The sequence below is a fragment of the Myotis lucifugus genome, unplaced genomic scaffold (genome assembly GCF_000147115.1).
Source record: "Myotis lucifugus unplaced genomic scaffold, Myoluc2.0 scaffold_185, whole genome shotgun sequence".
Lineage (NCBI taxonomy): Eukaryota > Metazoa > Chordata > Mammalia > Chiroptera > Vespertilionidae > Myotis > Myotis lucifugus.
The window spans coordinates 2,498,563-2,510,043 of NW_005871233.1; the positions used below are offsets into that span (position 1 = coordinate 2,498,563).

Consider the following 11,481-nt stretch of genomic DNA (forward strand, 5'->3'; position numbering starts at 1 on the left):
GCAGAATAACTGCCCGTAAGCTTCAAACCTGACAACTGGACTCAGCAGCGAGCCCGGACTGAGTCACCAGCCAGGAAACTGTTTCCTTTTTGGTGCACAAGGACATTAGTGTGACCACCACAAAATCTGATTAAGGTCTGAGGAGAACATTGTTTCACTGTTAACTTCCTGACCTTGATCACCGGATTGTGGTGAAGACAAAGTTCTCATTATAGGACAGATATGTAAATGTGGGGGGGGCAGAGTAAATGTAAAACACTGTGGGGAATCGCGTGAAGGGGAGACGAGAATTACTTGTACTTTTTAAAATAAAAAAAAATAGATTTATGAAAAGTGGCAGACACAGTAGAGTTCCCAAGTATCCCGCACCCAATTTCCCCTATTAATGCCTTATACATCATTGGTGTGGTAATTTGTCACAATTCAATGAGCCATAGAAATGTTATTCAGATTTCCCATTTACCTAATGTCCTTTCTCTGTTCCGGGACCTCATTCAGGATACATTACACTTAGTCTCCTTGTCTCCTAAAGCTTTTCTTGGCTGTTCTCAGGCTTTTCTTGTTTTGAACCTCGACAGCGTTGAGAACTAGCGGCCAGGTCTTTTGTAAAACATCCCTCAGCTGGGATTTGCCCGATGTTTTCTTTTAGACTGGGGCATCTGTTCCAGAGAGGAAGGCCACAGAGACAGGGTACCATTCTCACTGCATATCAGACTCTGCCAACATGACTCGTCACTGCTGATGCTGACTCATCACCGGCTGCTGTGGTCGTCAGTCTGCCCCTCCTCTACTGTCCTCTTTGGAAGGAAGCCACTTGGCAGCCACACCGAAGGAGGGGATATGCTTCCCTGAAGGCAGAGCATCTACGGAAACTATTGGACTTCTGTACAGGGATGTCTGTTCTCACCATTTTGGGTATAACCAATACTGCACTGTTTTATTGCTCAAATTGGTGCTCAAATTGCGTTCAGCTTTGGCCACTAGAGGCTCTTCCCATGGGCTCCTGTGTCCCTTTTCATGCCATTAGTGAGGTTTCTTTTCTTCTAGGTCCTTAATTCTGGACACGACTGGATGCTGCAGGTTCATCTTGTGTATTTCCTGCTCTAATCCTAGAATCACTTTAGCACTATTTTTTAAAGTTTCAAAGTTTTCTACGGGTCTGAAATTATTTCTAATCAACGTCAAAAATATGCGAATCAGACTTTTTTGGAAAGCTATCTGACACATATCAAAATGCAGCGACCCTGGAATGTAGGCCACAGAAATACAAGCACAAGCACAGTGAGAGGGGACTGTTACCGTTACTTCAGTGCTGTGGGTAGCAGCAAAAAGCAAACAGAAAACCTGGAAACAAGTAAATCCTTGTCCACAGGGGTGGCAGCATCAGCTGAGGTGTGTCCACCCTGAAGAACCTTGTGAAGCAACTGGGAAGCATCACAGCAATGTCCACAGGAGTTCCTCCAAATGAAGGGACTAAAAAAGACCTAATTTTCACCGGTGACCCCACACGGCCTCTGAACGCACACACGGTGGTGGGAGTGCGGGTTCCATGTGGCAGCACACAGCCCAGGGGCGTGGCCTGGTTACCTGGGAGGAGAGGTGTACAGAAAAGGAGGAGCCAGCCCTTCGCGATGCCACGCCCATCTGTGCAGGAGGGAATGAGACCCACAGTCAGGGCCCCAGGTCTGGGATCGGGTGACTCACTTCCTTCTGCACACTTTGGTTTTGTTGCATTTTTCTTTATACACACACACAAAACTTGTGACATTTTCTACATGCACATGACAAAAAACAGATGACTCAAAATTTAATTTTTCTAATTGTTAAAATTTTATTAAAATTCTTTCACCTAAAATTCCCAGTTTGGGAGAAGTCCTACAGGAATAAGAACATCTAAGGACATTAAGTTCAACGGAGGAAGCAGCTGGTTAACCTACAAGAGTCCGTCCAAGGACTGTGACAGGTCCCCAGGGACAGACCACACGGAGAGCTGAGCGAGTTCCTGAAAGGACTCTCTAGCACCGGCCCCTCAGACTGTGACTAGAGGGGAGAAGAAAAGGCTTTTCTTCATAAGCCTGTTTATCTGATTACCACCAAGGCATACTTTTATGATTTAAAAAATGTCCATAAGAAATAAGGAAAAAATCCAAAAAATTCCTCGAGTCTTGGTTGCAGGTAACAGACTTCCTGGACTCAACTTTTCTGCTACCCTCACTTAAGATCTCAAAAACTCCCTGTGTGGGAAGCCCTAATAGCTTCTGGCAAAATCGGATTGAAGTTCGCCTGTGCGCAGCATGGCAGCCCTGGCCCCAAGGTCTGGGAAGAGTGACTCAAGCATGGGAACCAGCTGTCAGAGGACTCCCAGACGGAGGGGCTGTGACCCAATCTGAGGTGCTCCCAGCTGACAGCCACCACAAATCCCGTTATACCAAGGAATCTGTGGGGGAACTAGGGGCCTCGAGGCTCCCCAGTTTAGCATCAATGGAGGCTGGGGGATGCAGATGCACGGGCAATGCCTGCTCTAGGGCTCAAGCACCTCGGGAAGTGAACATGCTCCCCCTCACACTCCTGACAGGGCTCAGTGACCCCTCACGCATCCTCCTTGTTCAGAGCCACCTGGCCCTCCCCCGCTTTCTGCCTAAGCAGTTTCCGAGCGCCTGGGATGACCTCTGTCCACCCCCCCCCCCCAACCACAGGCCCCGTTTCCTAAACTCAACAGCTTCCCTCCCAGCAGTCCCCTCCCTCTCCAGCCTGAGCTTGACACCACCTCCCCCCAGGACGCCTTCTCTGCCTGCACAACTTAAAAGGGCCCTACCTAACAGCAGTGGGAGCAGGAGGCAGCTGGCACTTGGGGCCACTCCGTAAGCAAGGAAAGGCCCAGGGTGGTGGGCCCGGTCTGAAAGAGTCTTTATTGCTTGTACCGTACAAATATGAGGAACAGGGAAAGGCCAGTGGGGAAGAGGGAGAACTGTCAGATAAATGACATACACACACAAAAAGAAGAGACCTCCCACCCCCCAAACCAGCCCCACCCACCCCAGATGTCTCTCGGTGAACTACCTAGTACAGGAGGTGGGAAGATCAAAACCACAAAAGTTACATTCCAAACACCCGGAGATGTTGGTGGGGAAGGGGGAGAGACAGGGCAGCAAGTGTGGCTCTCACACTAGGCCAGCCACCCTCCCCCTGGGAAGAAATGCTGGGGTCAGGGCCAGGGGCCCGAGTCCACACACATACGCACACACACCACACACTTGAGGCCGGGACACGCTTGCTCTCACACATACATACCCAGCACACATGCACACACACACCCCATGTGCACTGTCTCAGATGCACAAGGACACCAACAGCACACAATCCAAGGCACGCACGCACACGAGTGCCCATAGCACTGACACGTTCACCTTAAGGCTGCAGAACGTGGGGCTGGGGAGGGGGGTGGCCTGGAGCCTCCTTCTCAGAGGCCCCCACCCCAGTACGTACCAGAGACACCCATCCCTGCCCCCTCCTCAACCAAGTTCATGGGGCCCAATACTGTCTCGGTGCGAGATGTGTAACAGCCGAGGCTGGCACCCCTCCACCCCAGGCAGAGAGAAGGGGCAATCCTGGCCCCCATTCTGGGAGGGGCCAGGCCCAGGTCCAGCAGGAGGTAAGGCTGGCTGGAAGGAAGCCCTGGTAAGGCACGGGGCTTGGGGTGGGAAGGCTAGGCCCCACATGTTCCTCCTACTTCGTCCACAGGGTCAGGAGAGCAGCGTGGGGCACAGGGAGGCAGCGTCCATCCCCTTGGCCGCTCTGGGTTCCCCTCCAGGTCATCGACCCCAGCCCGAGGGAGCCCTGGACCTCTGCTCCTGCAGCTCCCAAAGGCCCCCGCCTGGGCCTGGACATTACTGCTTTTCTGCTGCTGGGTGGGGAGGGGGCTGGGCTGTCCCCTCGCCAGGCCACTCGGAGCCTAATGACAGGCATGGAAGGCAGCCCAGAGCGCTGTCCGCACCTCTGAGGGTGGCACAGCACAGAGCAGGCAGCCCCCCCGGCTTTCGCTCCTCACTGGGGCTTGTGTTGATCAAAACCCAAGATCTTCCCAACTGCCCAAAGGCCAGGTCCCGGGACAGCGGCAGAGTCTCCCCAGTCCTGATCTGGGCGCAAAAGTGAGGGCAGGACAGGATCCTGGAGGCAGGGCCACTGGGTCCACTGAGAGGAGGCTGGCAGAGGGCTGAAAACTAGAAATGGGGGTAAGGGGTGAGGGATGGAGAGGCAAACAAAAAAGACCAAAAAAACAAAAAGACAAAGCCCCCCCTGCCCCAGCGGCAACGGCAGCCATGCATGTCCGTGGTGGTGGTGGTGGGGGCGGCGGCGGCGGCGGCGGGCAGGCGGGCGGCACTGCTCACTCGCGGATGCTGGCCGAGTAGGAGAACTGGGGGAAGTGAGTCCGCTGGTCCATGTCCAGAGAGCCCAGGCTGTCATCTGCAGGGGTCAGTGGAGGTGGATTGGGAAGACAGGCTTTCAGAGGGCCCAGCACCCCGGCCAGACTCCCGGGGAGGGGGACAGAGGGGAATCAACCTCAGGAAGGACTACAGGCAGAAACTCCAGCTGGTGAGGTGTCCACCAGACTTCCTCCCTGACAGACACCCTTTGGTCATAGCCCTGGCTCCAGGGTCTCGGAGCTGCTCACTCAGCCACCTCAGCATCCCACCAGCTCCCTGCACTCCTCCTCCCCCTCCCCTTCCACACCTCAGTCTACCTCGACGTCTGCCCACACTTCTTTTAGCAGCTCCTGCCCTGGCCACCACTCCCACCCACAACAAACCCTCCACATGCAGCCAAAGGTCTTTCTAAATCCCTGATGCAACCCTGTTCCTCTTCCTAAAAAAGCCCTTCCATAGCCCCTGTACAATCCCCACTCCTCCCAGGGGCCAAGGCCCTCCTGCTCACCCACCCCCTCGCCTCTCCCCTCCCCATCTACTCTGACCTCTGCAACGCTCTCATTTCTAGACGTCCCACAGCCATTCCTTCTGTCAGGACTGAGTCTCAGCTGCCATGTCTCCCCCTCCAGGAAGCCCTCCCTGACCCGCAGCCAAGCATTTCCTCTGGGCTTCCCCAGTCCCTGTGCTCCTACACACTGTCCTGACCACTCTGGGCTGTCACCCCATCTGGACTGAGCACTCCCCGAAAGCAAGGCCCAGGGCTGACTCCATCACTGCCTTGTCTCCAGCAGAGCCTAGCACTGGGCGGGTGAGAGTAAGAATTCAAACAGCTACAGAGTCAATGAATAATCCGGCTCCAAAGACCTGGGTGGTCTGGGAATACAACTATGGACCTGCCATCTCGGTACTGACGACTTCCCAAGCATCTCCTACCCAGACCTCTGCCTGGACAACTGGAACGGGGGGGACCCAGTGGCTGTGGTGAGCCTCACTGGGCCCACAGACGACTAACAGCAAAAACCCTGCGAGCTTCCTCCCTCCCGGAGAAGTGGGTCAGCAGCAGACGCCCTCCACCGCCCGGCCAGCCCACGGGATGCGGGGCCTCAGACACTCACAGCGGTCCGGGGGTGTGATTGTGATGGACTGGGCAGTGAACTCATCATCGAAGTACCTGGTGTCGACCTCGGATGTGACCTGAGGTTTGAAGGGCGGTGGGAGCTGCGGAGGAGAGGAGCCCAGGCTCAGGACCCTGAGGCCAGGCGGCTCGGGCCAAGGTCACCCACAGGGGCCGAGCTCCTGCTGGCAGCAGCGGGTGGTGGCACTCACCTTCTTCTGTACCACATCCTGCCAGTTGATGCTGAGGAAGAACCTGTGCTCCATGACCTCCTTGGCATCGCTGGGCCCCCCGCCGAGCCTGGGCAGAGACGGCCATGAGCACCCGCCTCCCGGGGCAGCCAGGTTCTGGGAGACGCTTTCGGTGCAGGCCTGGGCCTGTGACATGCAGGCCCTGAATAACCTTAATAAGCCTGTCCCGGCCACAGACCTCCCCCTCACGGAGGAGGAAAGTGAGGCCAGGCGGGAACTCGTGCCTAGGGCCAGAGCCAGGAGACTGCAACTTGGGCCAAGACCAGAATGTGAACTGAGAGGGCATTTGGCCACCTCACATCCCGGCTTTGCCACGTATGACTGGGCCACCCAAGGCCAGATCAGGGTTGCCCTGCTCCTCAGCATCCCCATGAAACAAGGTAGTGCGGGCAGAGAACTAGAGAGAGGCCTGCCCCCAGGGAGTGCTCCGAGTGCCAGCTGTGGGGACTATCAGAGGCTGTGGGGACCACACAGCACACCCACCAGTGCGTGTGCCTGTGGACACTGCCCCTTTGGGCTGGGGGGACAGTGGCAGCAGGTGGTGCTGGGCAGCGCAGGGCAGTCACCAGCCCTCACCTCTGCTTGGGGTCCTTCTTAAGCAGCCCAGCCAGCAGGGACTTGGCCTCAGGGCTGAGCGTGCGCGGGAAGCGGATCTCCTCCATGAGGATGAGCTCGAAGAGGCGCTCGTGGTCCTGGTTGTAGAAGGGCAGGCGGCCGCACATCATCTCGTACATGACCACGCCCAGCCCCCACCAGTCCACAGCCCGGCCGTAGTCGTTGTCCTCCAGGACCTGATGGGGAGGGGCAATGAGGGGCTAGGACCATACTCTGGGGCCTAGGAGCTGACTGGTCCAGTGGGGACAAGGCCCTGCCTGGGGCTGGGGAGGGCAATCTAAGGAATTGGAGCCCGGCCCTCAGAGCGTCTAGGTGGGGGAAGCATCCGGTCCCGGGGCCCCGCCTCCCTCGGCATCACAGCCCCAGACACCTCAGGTGCCAGATATTCGGGGGTCCCGCAGAAGGTTTTCATGGTGGCCCCATCACTGATGCCCTCTTTGCACAGGCCAAAGTCAGTGATCTTGATGTGGCCGTCTTTGTCCAGCATGAGGTTTTCCAGCTGTAGGAAAAGTCAGTGTATCAGGAACATGTCTTCCCAGGCTTCCTGCCACCTCCCTGAAACCCCAGGTGCCCAGCCCTGCCCTGGAGGGGGCTGTCACACCATGGGCTCCAGGCTGAGCTATGGGATACACCCCAGCACAGGGTTAAGCCCTCACCCTCTGAGGCTCACACCTCCCCAGTCCCTGGCCAACCCCCAGGGGAGCTGGAAAAAAAACAGGGCTGGGCCCTGCCTCCCCTCCCCCACTTTGGATGTGAGGGACAGTATCTCTCTTCTTTTTCCTAAGCTTCACACAATGGGCCATTTAGTGGGCTTTTGTGCAAAACCCCCAAGTCAAGATAGATCACTTCCAGTCTCTGACACCCCATGTGCCCCTTCCCTATTACTAACCATCCCCTGCTCCGGACAGAGAAGTAATTTTACTTCCTTGCTCTCTTTTGCAGTTTCTCCTGCCTATACATACGCCTGTCATCAACACAGATTCGCCTGTCTGTCCTGGCTTTCCCAACGTCAGTCTGTGAGACGCGTCCACGCTGCTGTGTGTGGCTGAAGCGTGGTCTCTTTAACTGCTGTGGAGCCCCAGTATGCGAACACACCACCTGGACTTTATCCATTTTCCAACAGCGGACACCAGGGATTAGTATGACTAGTGCTGCTAGGAGTGTGTCCACATTTTGAGGTGCACACAGGTACCTGTTCCTGTGTGCACATGCCTAGGGCACAATGGCTGGCTCACAGGGTGTGCCCATGTCCACTGCTGGTGGATTCTGCAAACTGCCTTCTAAAGTGCCTGTACCAACTTACACCCTCCACTGCTCAGCAGCCTGTGCTCACAAGAGGCTCAGAAGAGACTTCACGCAGGGCTGCCTGCTGTGGAATCACTACTAGGGGCCACAGCGGAAGGGTTTGAGCCCCAGAGGGAGCTAGACACAGGCACATGGACAGCCTCCCTGGCTCCCTGGCGTGGGTCCTGCATGTGTGCCCGGGCCAGCCTGGGCCCTCCACAGGAGGCGACCACACGCTCACCTTGATGTCGCGGTACACCACGTCCCTCGAGTGCAGGTACTCCAGGGCCGAGACGATCTCGGCACCATAAAAGCGGGCCCGCTCCTCCGTGAAGACGCGCTCCCGGGACAGGTGGAAGAACAGCTGCCGGGGAGGGAAAGGGGGGCAGGACATCAGGCCCCTGGCCCAGAGGAGGGAAGGATGGAACCCTGCCTGGAGGGCCAGTGAACACGTCACATCTACTCCAGGAACCGGCAAGTGACAACCAAAAAGGACCAACTGAGAGAAGAGTTCACGTGAAGGATGACACCGCAGGGAGAGCAGGGGAGTCCCGGGCCATCCTGCATGAAGGGGACAGTGAATGACGGAGTGACAGCGAGGAAGCAGAGGACACGAGTCATGAGCAAGTGGCCACAGCTGTGAGACCACAAGGGACAGATGAAGCCCAGGATCGTGAGCCAGGGAGTCACACCGCGTGAGAGAGGAGTAAGGGTCATGGAGTGGGGGCCAGCAAGGGGCTGAATGCTCTGCAACAGAATCGGGAAAGCAGAAGGCCTGCATACGCTTTCTTTGCAGGTCATCCTCCAAGAACATCCTCTACACTGTCATCCAACCTCCCTCACAGCCCTGGCCACAGCGCGGGACTCGGTTTGTATCCTACCCACTAGCTGTGTGAATTTGAGCAAGCCGTTTCCCCACCTGTAAAATGAAGATGACGATGCCTTCCTCAAGGAGCGGAGGATGGGACCAGCTGATCCCCGGTAAGTCTCCCTCTACCCTCCATCTCCCTCCCCCCACACTTGGGAACGAGATACCCAGAAATCCAGGCGAGGCAGCACGGCTCACCTCCCCACCGTTGGCGTACTCCATCACGAAGCACAGGCGGTCATGGGTCTGGAAGGCGTACTTCAGCGCCTGCGGGGAAGGAAAGTGGCTGGGGCACTGCCGATTCAGCCTAGACACTCCCTCCTGGCCTGGCCACGGGAGTCAGGCAGTCGGGGGTTCAACCCTCAGCTTCGCCTTTTGGGCTGTGTGAGTGGGCTCATGGCTCTGAGGGCCGGGAGAGGTTACTGTGCTGAGCAATCTGTCCTCTGCCTGCCACTGAGCTTCCAAGAGGCAAGGTCAGGAGAGAGACTATTTTGAGCAAGCAGAGCCATTTCACATCTCTCTTCCTCCTCCATTTTACAGTCAAATGCATTAAGCGCGCGCTCGCACGCGCTCTCTCTCTCTCTCTCTCTCTCTCTCTCTCTCTCTCTCTCTCACACACACACACACACACACACGAGGTCTGCTGGCTGGGAGTTGGAGCTGATCCTGAGCTGGAGCCAACCCCAAAGACAGCTTGGACAGGAGATCTGCCAACAAAGAGTAGTTCTCACACTGCTCTCAGGAGCTCTAAAGAGGGTGGCTCAGAACCCTTGGTTGAACTCCACTGTTTTCTGTCTTCTGCCTGGAAGTACCTCGTAAGATCTTATTTGAACAAGTATTGTGGCTTAACAGAACACCTAGACAGCAACCGAGGTACAGAAACAACCCATAAGCCATCCTCAACCTGGTCCATTTAACTAATAGCTGTAGCCCAGAGAGGTGTCTGCTCAGCGTAAGTTGACAGGCAGCACAATGATACATCTGTATTACATTGTAAATAAAAACAAAAAATAACGTTCCCACTGTGACCAGCTGGGCTAAGTGCCTCAGACTCATAGAGACGGCAGCCACGCTCTCCTGGGCCCCTGCAATGTCACGTCACCTGTCGTCTGAGGTGCTGACAGGACGCCATTGTCTAGGAAGAAGCTGCCACCTCTGGGGTTTTGGTTCAGGCCACCTGGGGAGCCCAGCAACACCTGGCCCAGTCACCTGCCGACACTAAGTCTGTGCTTCCCAGCAGCAGGGCTGCTTGTTCCCTGAGTCTGTCCAAAGGGGCTGGCCTGGAGGCTCCCATGTGCACAGGTCTGAGGGAGTCCCACTCACAGTGAGGAACGGGTGCCTGGTGTTCTGGAGGACCCGGCTCTCGGTGACTGTGTGGGCGACTTCATCCTGCAGACAGACAGAGGCCAGGTGAGGGGCTGGTGGGCCACAGCATGCATGCCCCCAACCTGAGGGATGGGTGAACGACAACCCCACTCCTAGCCATTATGCAGAGCGAGAAGGGCAGGAGTGGCACATTACCATCCACAAGCCCTAAGGAACAAGGGACCACGGCAAGGACATTCAGTGGTTTGCTCTCCAAACCACAAGGGGAGAGGGTGGTGGGGACTTTACAATGAACGGATCAGGCTGTCACCTCCCGAGCCCACAGAACAATTCTAACATCCCCAAGAGGGAACAAGCAGACATTATGAGACCCCGGAGGTGATGTCACAGGCCGTGGGAATCACCACCTATAAATGTTCTTGCCAGAAGAAAAACTGGATCTAGAATTAGGACTCCAGGCTGTGGAGTAACGGTTCTGTGTGGTCCCACAGGGGCAGCATCAGTGTTGCCTTGGAATCTGGAGAAAAGCAGACTCTTGGGCCCCCCCTCGGACCCACCAGAACAGAGTGGGCCCGGCTGTGGTTGGACAGGCCCTCCCGCTGACTCTAACACAGGCTCCGCAGTCACCAAGAGCTGCTGACAGGCCTGAACCACCTCTGGGAAAGTCTACGCCCAGGGCGCAATTGGTAACAATGTCTGAAGGCATCTTTGATTGTTACAGCTCAGGGGGAAGGGCGGAAGGGAGCTACCGCTTTCCTGGGTGGAGACGGTCACTGCTCCGCACCCGCAGTACAAAGCATGACCCCACAGCAGAGAAGTCAGCCCACATGTCTGAGGCTGAGGAACCCTGCCTTGGACCAAGGACATTGGGTTTGTTCATCTTGTTGAATGTGGTCACAGTACCACCATTATAGTGTTTATCATCTTCACCTGTTGAAGATACATCTCTAAGTACGTATGGGTAAATTCTATGCTGTCTAAAACATGCCTTAAAATACTCCAGGAGAAAGAAGGGGTGGGCAGAGCTAACAAAACAAGATTGGCCAAATGTTGGTAATTGTTGATGCTGAATGAAGGCTACATGGGAGTCCAATATATTTATTTTTCTTTTAAAAATTTTGTGTATGTTAGGAATTTCCCATTTAAAGAAAAAAAAAGGGATAGAATTCCATTCCTGGCCCAGCCTCCTACTGAGACACCCTGAGCCAAGCCCCCACCCGAACGGCCTATGGGGACACCTCCTTTCAGGCCCTGACAGCCGACTGGATGAGACCAGTCACACTCTCCACGTCCCTTCCCAGGCGCCCAGAGCGTGGGGTGGGGGCTCAGCAGGCAGGCCAGCCTGGAGATTTACAGGCCTGAACCCAGAGGAATAGGTTGGCGGAGAAATGAGATGTTGGCAGCAGAAGGCACAAGTGGTGTGTGGGTGTGTGGTGTGTGTGTGTGTGGTGTGTGTATGTATGTGTGTGTGGTGTGTGTGTGTGGGTGTGTGGTGTGTGTGTGTATGTAAGAGTGTGGCTGTGTGTGGCTGTGTGGTGTGTGTGTGTGTCTAGTGGTGGTGTGTGTGTGTGGGTGTGTCGGTGTGTGTGTGTATGTGTG

The 11,481-nt window shown here is 55.9% G+C and overlaps 1 protein-coding gene across 1 annotated transcript in view; it reads right to left on the reverse strand.

Annotated features, from left to right (window-relative positions):
* Positions 1–4,233: 4,233 nt before the first annotated feature.
* The window catches only part of AKT2 (AKT serine/threonine kinase 2), a 53,144-nt gene continuing 45,896 nt past the window's right edge, over positions 4,234–11,481 (reverse strand). Inside the window, exons 6-14 of the mRNA XM_023760572.1 lie at positions 10,639–10,750; positions 9,880–9,945; positions 8,755–8,823; positions 7,930–8,052; positions 6,775–6,903; positions 6,366–6,580; positions 5,751–5,838; positions 5,540–5,642; positions 4,234–4,464 (exon numbers count right to left, since the gene is read on the reverse strand). Of these exons, the coding sequence (XP_023616340.1) occupies positions 4,385–4,464; positions 5,540–5,642; positions 5,751–5,838; positions 6,366–6,580; positions 6,775–6,903; positions 7,930–8,052; positions 8,755–8,823; positions 9,880–9,945; positions 10,639–10,750 (985 nt within the window). The 3' untranslated portion in view covers positions 4,234–4,384. The remainder of the gene's footprint in view (positions 4,465–5,539; positions 5,643–5,750; positions 5,839–6,365; positions 6,581–6,774; positions 6,904–7,929; positions 8,053–8,754; positions 8,824–9,879; positions 9,946–10,638; positions 10,751–11,481) is intronic.